The sequence below is a fragment of the Mytilus edulis genome, chromosome 8 (assembly GCF_963676685.1).
Source record: "Mytilus edulis chromosome 8, xbMytEdul2.2, whole genome shotgun sequence".
NCBI classification, from domain to species: domain Eukaryota; kingdom Metazoa; phylum Mollusca; class Bivalvia; order Mytilida; family Mytilidae; genus Mytilus; species Mytilus edulis.
Window position 1 is genome coordinate 85367533 of NC_092351.1, and position 21914 is coordinate 85389446.

The 21914-nt window shown below is 32.6% G+C and overlaps 1 protein-coding gene across 1 annotated transcript; it reads left to right on the forward strand.

Annotated features, from left to right (window-relative positions):
* The first annotated feature begins 8805 nt into the window (after positions 1-8805).
* On the forward strand, positions 8806-15381 carry LOC139486493 (ficolin-2-like). Its single transcript, XM_071271389.1, has 6 exons — positions 8806-9007; positions 9975-10022; positions 10986-11116; positions 11777-11873; positions 14453-14617; positions 15105-15381. The coding sequence occupies exons 1-6, from the start codon at positions 8878-8880 to the stop codon at positions 15353-15355; spliced, it is 822 nt and encodes a 273-aa protein (XP_071127490.1). The 5' UTR covers positions 8806-8877; the 3' UTR covers positions 15356-15381.
* Positions 15382-21914: the final 6533 nt, after the last annotated feature.

Below are 21914 nucleotides of genomic sequence, written 5' to 3' on the forward strand. Positions count from 1 at the left end.
TGTAAAGACTAGACCAATGGGACAGTTTAAGTTTAGTACAGTGTATCCAATTTCATTATCTATGGAAAATGCATTGCCTTGTATCATTTCTTTTGTTGACTAGTATACTTACTCTTGCGCAGAGTCAGATTATGTACCCATAATGGCTGTTACTATAATTTACCTCTCATGTAAATCGACATGTATCGAAACCTTTATGCAAACACTTATTTGTCACTATGTCGATTTAACTGTGTTAAAATAGAAATTGAAGAAGAACTACAAACCGTTTCTTTCTATCATAATATATAATAATCTTAACTTATGCAAAAGATTTGAAATAAATGCGGAATGTGTCCATTAGACACAGATGATGCTCCCGCTTGCATATCATTAAAGTTATAAACGGACATAACTGAATTACGGTAAAAGTGACACTAACCAATTGTGTACTAACGTTTATGGTGATAAGTATTGTATAAAAGTTTCATAACATTTGGTTGAGGCAAACTAAAGAAATAAATACAAAACAAGAAATTCAGCAACTTTTTCCGATCTATAAAGAGGCATGGCATAGAACAGTAAAAGTGACACCACCAAAATTCAAACTTGATCTGTATTTGGTGGTTTTAAGCATTGTGTATAATTTTCATAGCATTTGGTAAAGACAAACTAAAGTTAGAGAACAGAAACGGGAAATTCAGTAATATTTCTATTTGTAAAGGGCATAACTCTTGGACGGTTTAAGTGACACCACCAAAATCCAACCTTAGTCTGTGTGTTATGGTAATAAGCAATGTGATCAAGTTTCATAACATTTGGTTGAGGCACGGTGACCTATAGTTGTTAATGTCTGTGTAATTTTGGTCTCTTGTGTACAGTTGTCTCATTTGCAATCAGCTAATCTTATTCTGACCTCATTTTCTTAGAACATTGATAATGTTAAGTTATTATGATAATTGTATTATAATCTTTACATAACACTTACAGAGTTGTAAAAGTAATTCAATGATAAATAAAACCAACCAGACATTTCAGGGTGAGCCTTCTTGTTAAACAGATCAAAGCCTAGGGTTTAAGTTTTTAAAGAATCAATCTGTTTCAAAAACCAACAATGAGTTGCAATAAATTGTTACTGTAACTACTTTATAACCATTTTGAAAGAGAAAGTATCCTGAGCTATTTTTTTTTAAATGTTCATTAAGATTTATTTTATAGATAATCATGCTATGCTCATTGTTGAAGGCTATACAGTGACCTGTGGTTGCTTATTTCTATGTCTTTGCTCTCTGGTGGAGAGTTAATGGTTTCATTGACAATTAAAACACATCCTCTTATTTTTATACATAGACTTAATAGAGTAATTAAGTTTTGGATTCAACATTATTCTTTTTCACTGACAGCATCAGTCCAAGGCAAGATAACGGGTTTTGCGTATTACCATTTTTAAACAAGAGGCTCTCAAGAGCCTGAATCGCTCACCTGAATTTTTTTGGTTTAATCTCTCATCAATGATTATTTTGGCTTTTCAATTTATTTAAATGTTCTTTGAATCGTCCTATTTTCTTCAAAAGCAAAAAAAAAAATCATTTTCTCCTATGTTCTATTTTAGCCATAGGAGCTATGTTTCTTGACATACAAGGAAATGAAATATAAAATTTATACTAGATACTCTGAAACTCTAAAACTCATTTAGCCTAAGTTTGGCTGAAATTGATACAGCAGTTTCAAAGGAGAAGATTTTTAAAGTAAGTCAACATGATGAACAAATTGTGAAAAAAGTCTTTAAAGGGCAATAACTCCTTAAGAGGTCAATTGACAATTTTGGTCAAATTGACTTATTTGTAGATCTTACTTTGCTTAACATTTTTGCTATAACAGTTTATCTGTATCTATAATAATATTCAAGATAATGACTAAAAACTGCAAAATTTCCTTAAAATTACCAATTAAGTGGCAGCAACCCAACAATGGTTTGTTTGATTCATCTGAAAATTTCAGGGCTGATAGATCTTGACCTAATGAACATTTTTACCCCATGTCAGATTTGCTCTAAATGCTTTCGTTTTTGAGATATAAGCCAAAAACTGCATTTGACCCCTATGTTCTATTTTAAGTAACGGCGGCCATGTTTTTTGACGGATCAAAAATCGAAGCACACACTTTGTGCAGGATAATCTAAGGAACAATCATGCTAAGTTTCATCCAAATCCATTCAGCAGTTTCAGAGGAGAAGATTTTTTAAAGTTAGCAAATATGATGAACAAATTGTGAAAAATTGTCATTAAAGGACAATAACCCCTTAAGGGGTCAATTGACAATTTTGGTCATGTTGACTTATTTGTAGATCTTACTTTGCTGATCATTTTTGCTGTTTACAGTTTATCTTTATCTATAATAATATTCAAGATAATGACCAAAAACTGCAAAATGTCCTTAAAATTATCAATTAAGTGGCAGCAACCCAACAATGGTTTGTTTGATTCATCTAAAAATTTCAGGGCTGATAGATCTTGACCTAATGAACATTTTTACCCCATGTCAGATTTGCTCTAAATGCTTTCGTTTTTGAGATATAAGCCAAAAACTGCATTAGACCCCTATGTTCTATTTTAAGTAACGGCGGCCATGTTTTTTGACGGATCAAAAATCGAAGCGCACATTTTGTGCAGGATATACTAAGGAACAATCATGCTAAGTTTCATTCAAATCCATTCAGTAGTTTCAGAGGAGAAGATGTTTGAAAAATTGTTAACGACGACGACGACGACGACGACGGACGCCAAGTGATGAGAAAAGCTCACATGGCCTTTTAGGCCAGGTGAGCTAAAAAACTTATGACAAATCTTACATATAAGATTGAAGGGAGGGGTACACATGCAGCCCTCAACTTTAGAAGTTGTGTTATGCTTAAATTCTTAAAATACTTAGTTCACAAGTAAACACTATGAGATACCACACTTTTTTCAACAAATTTTATAATTTTGAAAAAAAAAAAAATCGACTTCATTTATCATATATTTTCGTTTAAAATTACCATATTTGTGTCAGAAATGCACGTATAAATTGAAAGTTTTAGCTTTTTAAGTTCAAAATGTTTCAGTATTCATCTGTTTGGTAATCTAACTTTTGGTGAAAATTGACAATTTTTGACTAAAATTATTTTTTTAAAGAAAGAAAAAACACACGACTTTCTTTTTATTTTATTAATATATAGAATGTGATCTTTCAAAATTTGTCAATGACATGTCATAATAGTGTTGGTCTTGGGAGATAAATAGGTTTAAAATTTAGGTGTTTTTGAAATTTTTCATTTTCGAATTTTAACACATTAATTTTTAAATTGTTGCTATGGAAACAAACTATTTAGTAAATTCAAAATTTTAACGTTTTTGTATAGTTAGGGGTTTAGTTGCAATACTGTAAATATTCATATTGTTTGAATTGATTAACTTTATTTCTATCGGACTTTAAATTTCCTTATTTTATATTTTCAAAAGGGTCTTTTTTCACATATTCAGGCAAAATGTTGATTTGATGGTTACCATGGCAACGGGCATAAAACAGGGAAAAAAAAGACAGAATTTTACTCATCTACCAAAGTTCTTATAATATAGGGCAAAAACAATTACTTCTGTGACATGTCATGAATCACCTTCTGCATGATTTTTACAAAGACCGGTACTTAACAGGTTGAAGGCGACTTGAATAGAGTTTAGTACTGATTTTCCAACTTTGATTGTGGCCCTGATAGTCTGATAGCACTCTCCACTTTTAAATAGGATTTGTGCACTGTAGCATGACATCTCCACCTCCAACTGTGATTGGTGCAATGGTGCAAGACATCTTCATCTCCAACTGTGATTTGCGCACTGTAGCATGAAGTCTCCACCTCCAACTGAGATTTGTGCACTGTAGCATGACATCTCCACCGTAAACTGTCATTTGTGCACTGTAGCTAGACATCTCCACCTTCAACTGTGATTTGTGCACTGTAGCATGACATCTCCACCTCCAACTGTGATTTGTGCACTGTAGCATGACGTCTCCACCTCCAACTGTGATTTCTGCACTGTAGCATGACATCTCCACCACCAACTGTGATTTGTGCACTGTAGCATTATATCTCCACCTCCAACTGTGATTTGCGCACTGTAGCATGAAGTCTCCACCTCCAACTGTTATTTGTGCACTGTAGCATGACATCTCCACCTCCAACTGTGCTTTGTGCACTGTAACATGACGTCTCCACATCCAACTGTGATTTGTGCACTGTAGCATGACATCTCCACCTCCAACTGTGATCTGTGAAATGTAGCATGACATCTCCACCTCCAACTGTGATCTGTGAAATGTAGAATGACACTTTTAAGTGAGATTTGTGCACTGTAGCATGACGTCTAGTCAATCTCCATCTTCAACTGCGATCTGTGCAATGTAGCATGACATCTCCACCTCAACCTGTGATTTGTGCACTGTAGCATGACATCTCCACCTCCAACTGTGATTTGTGCACTGTAGCATGACATCTCCACCTCCAACTGTGATTTGTGCACTGTAGCATGACATCTTCACCTCAACCTGTGATTTGTGCACTGTTGCATGACATCTCCACCTAAACCTGTGATTTGTGCACTGTAGCATGACATCTCAACCTCAACCTGTGATTTGTGCACTGTAGCATGACAACTCTATCTCCAACTGTGATTTGTGCACTGTAGCATGACATCTCCACCTCAACCTGTGATTTGTGCACTGTAGCATGACATCCTCACCTCCATCTGTTATTTGTGCACTTTAGCTTGACATCTCCACCTACAACTGATCGTACTTGATTGAAATAAGCTTTGAGATCAATGCAGTATTATAAACTTCACGTGCACGTTTAAGGTTTATGTTCTTATAATATCAAGATAATCATAGTAATGGAGTGTGTGCTCGAGCGACAGTTCTTTTCTATTCTTTGTCAAATTGTTGTCTCTTTGACACATTCCCCATTTCTGCTCTAAATTTTATTAGTTGAACTAAATACAATAAAGAAAAGAAGAAAAATGAATTGCACTGTAGCAGGACTTTCCTGAAATATAAATGTGTTAAATTTTAAGAATAAGGATGATATATACAACAAAATTTCATTTTTGAATAAAATAAACACACAATTTCACACAATAATTTTGACTAAGGTTGCAGCTGAAAATTTCGAAAAGCACAAGGGTTGCAAGATGTTACAATAAGAGAGAAAATATTTTGAACCTATTTTGAAAAGTGATTTGAGAAAACTGTATGTTAAACTTTGTTCGATAAAAAGAATTATGTGACAGTAGGTATAGTTATATTGTTGTTGGTAATTCTGTTTGTAATTTCTTGATAATATGTTTTTGTTGTAATTTCTTTATATTTTCAAACTGAAACTGTCCAATATTGATATCAGATATAAAAAAGAAACGTAAGGCTTCCGCGGAACCAAGTGTCTCGCCTATTTTTGCTGAACATCGCAGGCTCAACAAAAATTAGGAAACAAATTAAGAAATAGATTTCTCTCGATTCTATCTGTTGATTGTAAGATTGAAGCTTCTGTCCAAGTTTGGTAAAAATCAGGGATACTTGTAGTTTGTGAATCTTATGTATGTTTTTGTTAAACTTTAACTGCAGACTGTATGCAATGTTATGTTAACTGTAAGAAAAATTAAGACCATTTAAAAGAAAAGTACGGAAAAACAGGTACAAAATACAGTGAAATAATAACAAAATTTCCTTCTAGATACTAGCTTTTGATCATAAACAAGATTCAGTCCAAGTTTGGTACAAATCCAGGATAGTTTGAGAAAGTAATTAGAATTTTAAAAACCTTAGACCACCACAGAGTGAATTTAATGTTTCCTGGCAGAAAAACTAAGTTCATTTATAAGTAAGATATGGAAAAAAAATCCAATAAATTTACTTCTGGATCATAAACTTCTCTCCAAGTTTGGTTAAAACCTAGGATATTTTAAGAATGTAATTAAAAATTTTTAAATTTTAACCAGAGTACATTTAAGTAAAATACGGCAAAACAGGATTATTTGTTTTACAAAATTTACTTCTGGAAACTATCTTTTAATAATAAATAAGCTTCTTTCAAAGTTTGATAGAAATCCAGGATAGATTAAAAAGTTATAACTAGTGTTGTCAACGGTTAACCGGTTAACCGGTTAACCGGTCGAACGACCGAATACCGAATACCAAATACGCTAACCGGTTAACCCCGGACTTTTTTACAATTTTAATAGATTTGATATAAATTTGTATTGAAATCATTAAATAGTTAGGTTTTAATTGTCGTCGTGGTAATTAATTTTACAGATCAATTGTTCAGTAAATTGATTGCTATTGTTAATCATATAAACATAAAATTAATTAGAACTTGTTTCTCAGCTCGGGGCAGGATCTTAAAGAAACATAATTAGTATACATGTTTTTTTAACAGTAACTCTAAATCAGTAATGCGATTAAATTTTACGATTTACTTCATTATTTCGTTTCTGATCTAACATTGTGTAAACCTACATCTAATGTGAAACCTCCGTCGTGCAAGGCTTAGTCTTACTTTAAACGAAATGCTTAACAAGAATGTGTCCACAGTACACAGATGCCCCACTCGCACTATCATTTTCTATGTTTAGTGGACCGTGAAATTGGAATAAATTCTCTAATTTGGCATTAAAATTAGAATGATCTTATCAAAGGGAACATGTATACTAAGTTTCAAGTTGATTGGACTTCTACTTTATCAAAAACTACCTTGACCAAAAACTTTAACCTGAAATTTGCACTATCATTTTCTATGTTCAGTGAACCGTAAAATTGGGGTCAAAACTATAATTTGGCATTAAAATTAGAAAGATCATATCATAGGGCACATGTATACTAAGTTTCAAGTTGATTGGACTTCAACTTCATCAAAAACTACCTTGACCAAAAACTTTAACCTGAAGCGGGACAGACGGACGAACGGACTTACGGACGAACGAACAGACGGACGGACGAACGAACAGACGGACGGACGAACGGACGCACAGACCAGAAAACATAATGCCCCTCTACTATCGTAGGTGGGGCATAAAAAATGCTCAAAAATTGTGAAATGCAAACCAATGTGAATGTACTCAATGTATCCGTGATAGTACGAGTAACATGCAAACAAAGTAAAGAAACAGGCCGTACGGTGACCTATAGTTGTAAATTTCTGTGTCATTTTGATCTCTTGTGGAGAATTGTCTTATTGGCAATCATACCACATCTTCTTTTTTATAATTAATCATTCAAACTGAAACATGAATGATTTTCGGAGACAACAAGTGAAAAGAAAAGAATAATCAGTTTCAGACATATTCAATTCTAAGAGATCAAGAAGTCTTTTTTTTATCTTTCAATCTAAAGTTGGTACAAACACTTTTTTCACAGACAAGCCTTATAATGCCAGAGGACTTCAATTCTAAAAGCGTAAATGTATGACTTGGATGAAAGGTTGTCAAATTGACTATCATACCACATCTTATATCTAAGTGTAGGGTACTACAAGCACCAACTCAAACTACCGGTTAACCGGTTAATCGGTCGAACGATTATCCGAGTAACCGGTTAGGCAAAAGTGTACGATTTGACAACACTAGTTATAACACATTCTAAAACTTTAACTACAGAGTGAATAATTGTTGACGCCGCCCCGGCGACATCGACGACGACGACAACGTAATGGAGGATCGCTGTTTCGCTTTATCGACCAAAGTCGAAGGGTCGACAAAAAGAAGTTAGATGAAACATGTATATGAAGGAATATATTTATCTACGCATTGATTTAATGTGCAGTTGGAGAGCTAGGTTTTATTTCAGTAATTAGATGATAAAACACGAACTTTCATTTTTTTATAGAAATAAAGCCGTTAGTTTTCTCGTTTGAATTGTTTTACATTGTCATTTTATAGTTGACTATGCGGTATGGACTTTGCTCATTGTTGAAGGCCGTGTCGTGACCTATACTTGTTAATGTCTGTGTCATTTTGGTCTCTTACGGAGAGTTGTTCTCATTAGCAATCATATCACATCTTCTTTTCTATATTAAACAATGAGGTATAAGTAAATAATATTATTTGGAGTATTTTCAATATTTGTAGAAGATTCTATTCACGTTATCGTATGCCCCATCTTGTTCTGAACAATATTTGATGCTCTTCAATGTTAATGTTAAAAGGGAGGTATGGTACAAGGTTCAATAAATATATAAAGATACAAAGATGTTAATGTTGCTGTTCTTGAAATGTTACGGACGGTTCAATACTTTTTACTTATTAAATTAGATCCAACACCATAACAGAGATCAGTTCTGTGGAAATTTGATTGAAATAAGGGAAAACCAATTAGCATATATACAATGGTTTGGCGGTAAAACAAAAAGATAAACCTATTGCGAACACTCGATTGATAATATATCAAAAATCATGACAAAGTGACGGCGGCTGAACTTAGGATTTTAACCACAGGATAGAAATCAAGTCATATAATTAAAATGAGCATGCAAACATGTATATGTCCATACAAAAATATAACACACCAATGAATCAAACTGTCGACTGCACTATCAAAATTAAGTAATAAATACATGTAATGGTACTGTACATATAAACTGTACAATCAATGATAAAATGTAAATTTGATGAAATGTTATCAAACTACCAGACCATACTAGTAGTTGTTTTACATTTTCCTGGAATTACTGTAACACGTTGTACAGTATTGATTCATAGAAACATGTAAACATGATAGAAACAAATAACACATTATCAAATTACAGTTTACTAAAACAATAAAACAGTTAAAACATTTCTACAGTTTACATTCAGTTGGTAGATTGTTCCCGAAATGAATGTATCCTTCAGCAAAATGTTCTTATTGAAAATAATCCTAGTTACAACGTTTGTTGTTATGGTAACTACAACGAACGCGCAGATTGGGAAAAATTTTCATAACACGAAACGTACGCCATCCACAGGTAAATATCATGTTAAAAAAAAAAAAAAAAAAAATATATGTTTGTTCAAGAATAATAATTATGTTTGAGTGAATAATTGATAAACTTATAAAGATGAATAATATATCCGAAGAGCTTAATAAAGTGTATTGAAGTTATAATGACGAGTTTTAACATGATGATAAAAAAACCTAGAGTTGTAATATGTTTGTTTTGCAGTTAACGGTATGATAACAACTAGTAACGAAATTCTGTAATCTATATATAACACTGAAATTTTATTGTTTTAATAGAAAAATATACATATAAAGTGACATAATGTATCAATAACATTAATATTTAACGTCTCCACCAAATTACAGTGCACTTTTGTATGTTCCGTTTATATTCAATGTTAACTGGTTTCTTTGTAGTAAAATTGTGAGATGAATATTATTTCACCCATTACAACAGGTGTGATAACTTTAATAAGGAAAATATGCAAACACAGAAAACGTAATACAAAACCGCGAAGAAAGCATTTGTCTAAATTTCTACCTAATTGTATCATAGAAAAACAATATTACAATATGCTTACTACACAAGAAAGAAACTATTTGTTAGAATATAATGTATATAAACTCATCATAGATACCACGACTAAAGTTTGTATATACGCCAGACGCGCGTTTTGTCTACAAAAGACTCATCAGTGACGCCCGAATCCAAAAAAGTTAAAAAGGCAAAATAAAGTACGAAGTTGAAGAGCATTGAGGATCAAAATTCATAAAAGTTTTGCCAAATCCAGCTAAGGTAATATATTCCTGTCTATGAATGTAAGTTCAAATATTTATGTGTAAATTTGTCGATTTCGTATATACACTTGTGTTTCTACAATTTCAATTTAATTGTATATTATGCAACGTACGTTTATTATAACTATTGTGCATCATAACGACATCACTGTTGAATGTTATGAAATAATTGTTTTACGTTATAATTTTTACAGGAAATTTTAAGTATTGGCAAGGGAAAATGATCAATAACTGGTGTCCAGGTAAGACAATTGTTTTACGCTTCCGTTTTGTTTTTTCAATACTCATACTGATCTTTAAATATTTTTTGATAGGTACTTTGATTTTCTTAATAATTAATATAAATGTATTCGGTAAATATGTATATAACTAAACACTAATAGACGTTTACGGTCTTTGAGTCATTGCAGGAGGTCGCACTTATTTTACATTTAATATTTTTGTAAGTACCACGATTAGTTATAATTGGCTTTGGAATACTTTTTAATATCGTGAAGTACTCCTCAATGTATATCCGATCCAAGTGTTTTCGCTACACTTCTGCCCTATTAGTGTGAGAGTTTGGCACGTGTTAAATATTTGATCCCATCATATTCTGTATCCGCTTGTACTAATTCAGGGTTTATTTTCGTTCACCAAATTATCGGTTTGAGTAATTAATTAATTTATTTATTTGTTTGTTTTTTTTTTTTTTTGGGGGGGGGGGGGGTATTTTACATTTTGTCATATTAAAGCCTTTCATATCTTATACCATGTGAATCGTTGAAAAAATATCAAACAGGAATGTTTTGTCCAAATAGATTAAAATGAATCATTCAATTCATATACATGTACCTGAACATCAAACTACCTGATTTAATAAGGCTTAAAATTGTCATCATCGAATTACTATTTGTATATTGCTTCAAATTTTAACAATCGTTTACTTTCGATAGTGTTTCTATATTATGAAGAAAACAGACATATTATCAAATACATATTATTATTGTTCTTTCAATCACTGTACCTTCTGCTTATTTGAAAATTACCAAATAGTTAAAATTCACATATTTTTACATCAACCTAAAAGCTTTAAACAAGTTAAGTTAAAAACTTCAGACGCAAATATTTGCAGAAAAGTAATATGAATAAAATAATTGGTAATAGAACAAAAACCCAAAGAACTATCTAACCTATTAAACTGTAAATAACATTTAACCTTTTAGTTGCAAAACCCAAAGACTGTGAAGAGATAGACCCAGCACATTGTAAAAGTGGAGTATATACAATCTTCCCGACAGGACTAAAACCATTTGACGTTTACTGTAAACTGACCAACCAAGGGAAAGCTTGGACAGTGAGTTTTATATTATTATACTTTTCAGATAAAGTACTTTGTTGTCCGTTAACGATTGATAAGAAGTATCCCTCTAAGATTCCAACCGACTAATGATTAAGTAAAAATATTATAAGGCAATTGATACAGTGTCGCTTATAACGACTGATGAGTAACAAATCAAGACGTTTTAGCGTTCATATTCTTAAATATTAACAACGAGTCGGTTAGTATGTTATGAAATAGACACATGTTCACAAATATTCTGTAGTTGTTAGTTCATGTGTGTCATATTTGTTTTCGTAAATTGTTTTGTTAAACAGTAGGTAGTTAGTTTTCTACATTGAATAGTTTTATATTTTTCATGCCGGTTCTTTTATGGCCGACTTTAAACTATGTTTTTTTTTTTTCATGGTTGACGACCGTTTGGTTGCCTTTTACCTACTTTATCTACTTCATTTCAACTTTGGTTTATAGTTGTGTCATTAGCAATTACGCCACGTACTCTTTTTTCATAGTTACTTCATGTATAAAAGTATAACAGTAATGATAAAACAAAAGACAGAACAATATACCTCATTAACATTGATTTATGGCCAAAATGTCAAGAAAGGAACAAGGACAACTCATTGCTTGATAAGTTTCAGTATATCTATAACATGACATTGATATCGTATTCAGGTTATTCAAAGACGATTCGATGGGAAAATAAACTTCTACAGAACCTGGCGAGAGTATGAGCATGGGTTTGGTAATCTTAAAGGAGAACACTGGCTTGGTAAGTTCAACAATCTCACACAAATATACTGGAGCGTCGAATAGCTTGTTTAATATATCCATATTTGTTTGTCTCAAACGTATTCCATTTGTTTTTTTTTTTAACTTGCATTATCACAAATAAGTGTGGAAATACATTGGTTGTTGTTATGTGTTTCAATTGCTTAAAAGGACACATTATTTAAATAATCAGTGGTTCTTTTTCTCAACGTGTGCGTTGTTGAGACATAGTGTATTAACAGGTTTTTTTTATCAAATTTTTTTTTTATTTGATATTGTAAAAGAAAATAACTTTACAGGATAAATATTGAGATAAAAGGTTGCACACAAATTATTACAAATATTGGTGATTTAATTTAATATATTCTTGTGTTATTTTTTGTTAAAACATAAGTATATATAGCTTATATTAATGGGGGGGGCAAGGGGGTCCCAATAGCAGCATAACAGCAAATTGATTTGGCTTATAACAGATAACAAGGAATTAAAATGGACAAAAACAGATAACAGTAAATGAAATATTAAAATAAGTCAGGTCGTGGACTGATTCAACGATTATGTCTCCATCATTTGAAAATCAAGCACAATCCCTTCCGTTGCTGATTTTTTTCATTAATTGTAACTCATAACAATACAGAAACAGGTCTACAATAAGTGGTGCACAGTTAGTCTCCATTGGAATTCTGATAGCTTGACAATCTACGGAAACTCCATAGCAGACAGAAATTATATATAGTAAAAATTTAAGGGCAGTTATGGTATCAAAGCAGGTCCAATTGACATAGTTTTTTTGTTTGTTATTACTAAAAATGACCTGAGTTTGAATATATATATTTGTATTCTGAATTTTTTTTTAATGCATTACAATAATATAAAATGTTAACTGGTAGTAAGGACATACATGTAGTTCTTAATTGAGATCCTCATCAGATATCCATGGCCATATATTTTCCTTTTTGTCATATTGAGAAATGTTCGAATTTAATATGTACGTACGGGAAACAAGGAACATCATTCCAATACAAAAAAAAATCTAAATACATATAGATATAGGAAAATGTGGTATGAGTGCCAATGAGACAACTCTCCATCCAAGTAACAATTTATAAAAGTAAACCATTGTAGGTAAAAAAAAAACAGCCTTCAACACGGAGCCTTGGCTCACACCGAACAGAAAGCTACATGTTCATAAAAAAATGGATTTTATTGCAAAGGATAATCATAAAATATACTGGAATTGTCCTGGACCTCACTGATATTAATATGTTTATGTGTTGATCTGTGATGGGTATATATTAATGAATCCTTCACCGAATACGGGACCACCATATCATTAGTGGCAGACCCCAATGTCCAATAATATTCAATTTCTACCAAATATGGGCTGTCAAAAAAAAAAATGCTAACATTCCAATTTTCAATAACAGTTAACAGCAAATATATTATCACAATTACAGATATCAAAATACCTAATAGTCCAATAACAGCTAATAATGAATAAGACAATAACAGCTAACAGCAAATATATTTTCAGAATAACAGATAACAAAGAATTAAATTGCCCCATAACAGCATAACAGTTAAACCCCTTGCACCCCCCCCCCCCCCCCCCATTAATATATAATAAATTACAGTTTTGATCACAATACAATACATGATGCATACTCTCATAATTTTCGTTTTTGTTTTTAAAAATCAAGAATGATGAACATTTATCATTAATATTACAGTTATAAACTAACTGATTACTGAAAAAGAAATGTTCGGAAATCTCCGGATTATCTATCATGTCTATCCCAGGAATAAATTACCCTAGCCATTTTAGAATTGTGTGTCCAAAGGCTCTCAAACGTCGTTCGTTCATGGTCGTTACTTCAACATTTCAACTTTTTTTTATTAAGCGTCAGTAATAAGTCTGTAGTAGACAGAATGCGCGCGTCTGGCCTATACCATTGTAATTCTTGTATCTATGATGCATTTGGCCAAAATGAACGGGAGGTGGTCAATCATATATAAGAGTTCGCGGCAATTACTTGAATACACACAGATAAGAAATTTTGTAGTAGATATTATACACCAAAGTACGAAATATGACACATCAATCCGTTAAACGTTTCATCCGTTAATATGTAAGGTTCAGTGACTTTAATGCCCAATATGTGGTTCAAAACCCTCGAATACTGTAAACCAAATAATATTCGCGATTGAATTATTTTCATGAATTTCGCGAGTAGAAAAATAACGCGAATATAAATTTATTTGTCGCGAATATGTAAAACTTGATCTTTTCTTATTTACTACATCAATCAAATTTGAAAATTGCGAAATGAATAACAATGAAATGGGCGTGTGAGGGCATATAAACGCGAAAATAAGTATTCGCGAAAAAAAGTTGGTTTACAGTAGTCATAAATTAGACATAATCTCTGAACATGCTCATCAAGTTTAGTTACCAAAGGAAAGGCAAACTAAATAAGTGATCATGAAGATGCTCAGTTCTGTATGGCTGCTTGTATCTATATAAAAATTATAACAATTGACGTGTTTAGTCTAGTTATGTAATATATTTTCTATTTATAGGTAATGATAAAATACATATTTTAACTTCTGGAGGATACTCTGAATTAAGAATAGATCTTGCGGATTTTGACGGAGAGACCAGATATGCTTTATATAGGAAGTTTTCGGTTGGTAATGCTGGTTCAAAATACAAACTGGAAGTTGGTGGTTACAGCGGAAATGCAGGTATGTACTTGAAATGAATTTTTAGACAACTCTATTGATAGTTTTGTGTTTAGGTTTTTTTTAGATTACTTTTGTATTTAAAGAAAACATTTAAGTAGTTGGTTTTGACAGAAAACGTGGATTGACAGGACACGAAGAACACGAACTAGAAAGAATTAAACCGTATTTGATTACACTCAAACTGGAATCACTTTATTTCAGTTATCTTGAGTGCTTATGTAAACAACAAATCAACAAAAAATCACACAAAATATAAACAATAAAAAAACTTCAAATGTTTACAAACAATGCGGTAGGGCTTGGCAACTATTTACCTGTATCATATTTTTTTATTTTTATTATAATATTTTCTAACAAAAGATCATTGTGTATTTATTGCACTCATTCATTTTAAACTAATTTTATACAAAGCCAAAATATATATTTATGTTATGAGTTGGAAAATAAAATGGTTAAAATTAAGCAACACACCATTCCTTTGTTACAGGGGACTGTCTAACTGCCCATAATGGTAGGCTTTTCTCGACTCCTGACCAGGACAATGACACCTCTGAAAAATATAACTGTGCCGATTCCAATAAGGGCGGCTATTGGTATTATAAATGTTATCGTTCAAATTTAAATGGAGCCTATTTGAAAGGTGGAACCAAAATCAAATATCAAGGGATCACATGGCCTTGTTGGAGAGGATACAACTATTCTTTAAAATCAACAACATTCATGATACGTAAATTATAAATAAATAAATAAAAGCTAGAACATGACATACAATTATTGCGCCTGTCCCAAGTCAGGAGCTTCTGGCTTTTGTTAGTCGTGTATTTTTTTTTTATAATTTTATCTTCTTGTGTGCAATTTGGAGTTTAGTATGGCGTTCATTATCACTGAACTAGTATATATTTGTTTAGGGGCCAGCTGAAGGACGCCTCCGGGTGCGGGAATTTCTCGCTACATTGAAGACCTGTTAGTGACCTGCTGTTGGTGTCTTTTCTATGGTCGGGTTGTTGTCTCTTTGACACATTCCCCATTTCCATTCTTAATTTAAATTGTTATTTCTTTTAAATTGCACGATACAAAAAAAAATTAATTTACCTAAAATTTCCCACATTAACCGATTACAAGTTGTAAAAAGGATATTTAAAAATTCAATTTTAGTTTGATATATTTAGATGTAGTTTGTTCTGAATTAATTAGAAAGCTGTTTGTGTTTCTTTGTTATAGCCCCAACTGCTGAGAGGGTGGTATACTGCAATCCCATTGTCCGTATCTTTCACTACACAAAAGTAGAAATAATCTTATAAGTTGTCTGTTGACTTGTATGGTTTAATTGATGACTAAGGATTTTCTTTTCCTAGGCACAGATTATCTTAGCCGTATTTGGCTTAACTTATTGGCATTTTGGATCCTCAATGCTCTTCAACTTTGTACTTGTTTGACTGTATAAATATTTTGATATGAGCGTCACTGATGAGTCTTATGTAGAAGAAACGCGCAACTGGCTTCTGACGTAGATGTGCCGGTCAAAGACATCCTGATTGTCAATACTTATAGTTCCAAGAAGTGAGGATTAACTTATTCTTTCGTAAATTTTACGGATGCCGTTGGCTGACCAGCATAGCGGTGTATACTCGTACGTTTTGGTTTCACTTTGGTAATCTTATCAAGCCAATAATCGGATAACATTATGTGTTCAAATTCAGGACATTCTTCAATTTCACGAACTCTACTTTGTTAATTGTTTCAAACACATCAAACGAATGGATAACAACGTTTACTGTCATATTCCTGACTTGGAACAGGTATTTTCTTATGTAGAAAATGAAGTATTAAACCTAGTTTTAAAGCTAGTAAAATTTCTCACTTGTATGACAGTCGCATAAAGTTCCATTATATCGTTCTATTTCGGGCTATGCCGGTAAGACCTAAGTGACCGTGTTCAAAGGGGCTGATAGGTAAAAAATGTGGAACCAGCTGAATCAAAGCAGGCGACTGAAAACCACTTTATACTCCTTTTAAAACTGTCAAATATGAGAATGGACCTCGTAAAAACAAAATAATCTTTCTTTCCAAAGTAAGTTTGTTGGCTTTTTTTTAGCCATAATATGGACATACGTGGAAGAGTGTCGTAAGATATCAGCGTGACATTCAAACTCATAGATCGAAAATAAACTGACAACGCCATGGCTAACCATGAACCCTATCTGACAGACCTACCACGAAAGCCATATACAAAACAGTGCAGGAGCCGAACTGTCTCTTCATTTTTACTTCCATAGGTTTTATGTTTATAGCCCTAAATATAAAGCTTTACTTCAAGTATCACATAAACTTAACATGTTCCAAGAAAATGTAGTCAGTGTCAGATAAATCAAACCGGAAACGTACACCTTACAATCATTCAAAAAACCAAATATAGTTGATCTATTGCTTATAGTTTAAGAAATAGTACTAGTCTTAACCAAGAAAAGTAAACATTGGCAAATGAACCATCAAAACGAGGTATGGGTAACATGAACCATGCCAGATATACGTGTGCACCTTACAAGTAATTTATTCATAAATACAGTTACCATGATGTTGCTTATACTATCTCGAGACAAAACTTGACTATGAAAACTTTATATTGAACAATGAACCATAAAAATGAGATCAAGGTTAGACGATACCTCCCCGACAGACATATACACCTTACAATCATTCCGTATAACAAATATAGTCAACCAATTGCTAATAGTTTTAGGAAAAACAGCCTAAATCACAAAACTTGACACTGAACAATTAACCATGGAAATTGGGTCAAGGTCACAAAAATCCTGCGAGACTGACATTCACATCATAAATTATTTCAATATACCGGAAATATTTGACCTAATGCATATGATATTAGAAAAAAAAAATCTCAAAAACTTCATTTGAATATGACCGCTGTAATACATTCGTTTCATGTGTTTGATCAAGGACTTTCCGTTGGTAACTTTCCTTGGGGCTCAATATTTTAATGATTTTACATTTTTCGACCACTGAACCATATAAATGAGGTAAAGGTCAGATTACACAGGCCAGTTGGACATGTACATCTTATAATCATTTAATTTCATACACGAAACACAGAAGACCTAAAATATAAAGTTTTAAGGAAGTGAACTAAAGCCATTGCCTCCCCTGTTGGATCATTATCCATATGTCGTGGTTTTAGCGACAGAAGTAGCCAGTTCCACAAAAAACTACTTATCTTATTACTTATTATGTAAGTATCATAAATTACAAAACAAGAATGTGTCCATAGTACACGGATGCCCACTCGCACTATCATTGTCCATGTTCAGTTGACCATGCAATTGGTAACAAAACTTTAATTTGCATTAAAAAGATCATATTATAGGGAATATGAGTACTAAGTTTCAAGTTGATTAGACTTCAACTTCATCAAAACTACCTTGACCAAGAACTTTAACCTCAAACTTTGCACTATCATTTTTTATGTTCAGTGGACCTATAAATTGGGGTATAAACTTTAATTTGGTATTAAAATTATAAAGCTCATATCATGAGAAAATGTGTACTAAGTTTTAAGTTGATTGGACTTCAACTTTATCAAAATAAACTTATCATAGATACCAGGATCAAAATTTTATATTTACGCCAGACGCACGTTTCGTCTAAACTAGAGGCTCTAAAGAGCCTGTGTCGCTCACCTTGGTATATGTGAATATTAAACAAAGGAAGCAGATGGATTCATGACAAAATTGTGTTTAGGTGATGGTGATGTGTTTGTACATCTTACTTTACTGAACATTCTTGCTCCTTACAATTATCTCTATCTATAATGATCTTGGCCCAGTAGTTTCAGTGGAAAATGTTAGTAAAAATTTACAAATTTTATGAAAATTGTTAAAAATTGACTATAAAGGACAATAACTCCTTAGGGGGTCAACTGACCATTTTTGTCATGTTTGACTTATCTTAAGGTCTTACTTTGCTGTACATTATTGCTGTTTACAGTTATCTCTATCTATAATAATATTCAAGATAATAACAAAAAACGTCAAAATTTTCTTAAAATTACCAATTATGGGGCAGCAACCCAACAACCGGTTGTCGGATCCATCTGAAAATTTCAGGGCAGATAGATCTTGACATGATAAACAATTTCACTCCGTCAGATTTGCTTTAAATGCTTTGATTTTTGAGTTATAAGCCAAAAACTGCATTTTACCCCTATGTCCTATATTTAGCCGTGGCAGCCATCTTGGTTGGATGGCCGGGTCACCGGACACATTTTTAAAACTACATACCCCAAAGATGATTGTGGCCAAGTTTGGATTAATTTAGCCCAGTAGTTTCAGAGGAGAAGATTTTTGTAAAAGATCACTAAGATTTACGAAAAATGGTTAAAAATTGACTATAAAGGGCAATAACTCCTTAAGGGGTCAACCGACCATTTCGGTCATGTTGACTTATTTGTAAATCTTACTTTGCTGAACATTATTGCTGTTTACAGTTTATCTCTATCTATAATAATATTCAAGATAATAACCAAAAACAGCAAAATTTCCATAAAATTACCAATTCAGGGGCAGTAACCCATCAACGGGTTGTCAGATTCATCTGAAAATTTCTGGGCAGATAGATCTTGACCTGATAAACAATTTTACCCCATGTCAGATTTCCTCTAAATGCTTTGATTTTTGAGTTATAAGCCAAAAACTGCATTTTACCCCTATGTCCTATATTTAGCCGTGGCAGCCATCTTGGTTGGATGGCCGGGTCACCGGACACATTTTTTAAACTACATACCCCAAAGATGATTGTGGCCGTGTTTGGATTAATTTAGCCCAGTAGTTTCAGAGAAGATTTTTGTAAAAGATTACTAAGATTTACGAAAAATGGTTAAAAATTGACTATAAAGGGCAATAACTCCTTAAGGGGTCAACTGACCATTTTGGTCATGTTGACTTATTTGTAAATCTTACCTTGCTGAACATTATTGCTGTTTACAGTTTATCTCTATCTATAATAATATTCCAGATAATAACCAAAAACAGCAAAATTTCCATAAAATTACCAATTCAGGGGCAGCAACCCATCAACGGGTTGTCCGATTCATCTGAAAATTTCTGGGCAGATAGATCTTGACCTGATAAACAATGTTACCCCATGTCAGATTTGCTCTAAATGCTTTGGTTTATGAGTTATAAGCCAAAAACTGCATTTTACCCCTATGTTCTATTTTTAGCCATGGCGGCCATCTTGGTTGGTTGGCGGGGTCACCGGACACATTTTTTAAACTAGATACCCCAATGATGATTGTGGCCAAGTTTGATTAAATTTGGCTTAGTAGTTTCAGAGGAGAAGATTTTTGTAAAAGTTAACGACGACGGACGCAGGACGACGACGGACTACGGACGCCGGACGCAAAGTGATGGGAAAAGCTCACTTGGCCCTTCGGGCCAGGTGAGCTAAAAAAGACTCATCAATGACGCTTGAATCAACAAAAGTTTAAAAGGTCAAATAGAGTACAAAGTTGAAGAGCATTGAGGACCAAAAATTCCGAAAAGTTTCGCCAAATACAGCTAAGGTAATCCATTCCTGAGGTAGAAAAGCCTTAGTTTTTCAAAAATTCAAAGTTTTGTTAACAGTAAACTTATAATTATAAACTACCTTGACCAAAAACTTTAACCTGAAGCGGAACAGACGGACGAACGGACGCACAGACCAGAAAACATAATGCCCATCTACTATCGTAGGTGAGGCATAACAAGTTTTTCAGCAAATAAATAACTGTACATTATTAATAAGGACAAGGACAAATGAACATAGTAAAATGTACATGTAGTACAGACGGAAACTTTGTCACATTAGATATCTGAAAAAAAACACATGAAGCATCCAGGTCTTCTACCTTCTAAAAAATGCAGCTTTATGCAAAAAGTTTACACTGGGTTCGACAATGCTTGATTCCCCTCACTACATCTTGCAGAATTTCGTCGCAGATTAGAGAAAATTAAACTTTATGCTGATAAATGAATCATGTAGATTACCTCTGATCATCTGGTTCCTGATGGCAAGTTATCTAAACCTTATCATGCTTATATTAATTTCATACATAAAACATAATTGATCTTTTCCTAGAAGTATTTGCGATAGAAAAACAAAAATAGACTAATATTGGTCAGGTTGTTGTCTCTTTGACATATTCCCCATTTTCATTCTCAATTTTATTATCTGACATCATATAGACATTGCATGATTTCAATTATCAGATATATTTATCGCAAACTGGCAACACATAATAAGTCAGACACTCAAAGGTATGAACACCTATATGTAACTATGAAAGCAATTGCTGAACAATGAAGATTATGGTAAGGACAATAAGCATATCAGAGCCTGACACTTAGTAACATAGGATATCAGCATATTAGGAATCACATATCAATATGAAATTTAAAGCTTTCAACATTACATGAAAAAGTTCATGCCATCTTATTTGACATCTTCAAATAAGCATCCCTTTGACTCCCATTCAGATACTACAAGTTGACTTAATCATGTTAATTTTTTTTTTTTATTTAAAACAATTTTCAAAATATTGGACACACCTTGAGTTTACAGATAAACTAAGCTTAGCCTTGGTGACCATGTTGATTAGCAGACATGATTATCTGACATAATTGTTTAATAAAACACAATAAGGAGGATTATGGTGGTTTGGTTCCAACTGGCCAAAGTTATATTTTACAGGAGAAGAATTTTTTTGGCAACAAAAGGATGACTTTTGTAAGAGAAAGCTGGTAATCGGAAAATGACTTTTGGCAAGGTTAGCCAAAAAAGGCATTTTAGAAATTAAAACAATGATAACTTATAATTTCTTTATTATCTGTCCTTAAATAATCATCCACACAATAATATAATTATCTACTAATCTTTTAATATCCACATCATTTAAAACATTTCCCTTTACAGTGTTATCTCATATTTCTCTGTACACTTGTATATAATTTTTAAAAATAACACAAGTCCACTTTAAAAACAAATTTATTAACTATAAAACAAAAAAAAAGTGTTTTTTTTTAATGTAGGTTTTGTGCTTGTATGCTCTAGGCAAATTATTTCTCTATTATCTATGCAAAAACATATTTAATTGTTTTTAAATTAAAAGTGGAGATGTCTATCTTTCTTTAATGGCCCATCAATTTCAAAGATTTAATTTTTGCATTTTTTCTGCTTCTGAATCTAATCATCTATAAGATCAAATTCATTACATTAGATATTAAAAAAAAACTACTTTATTTAC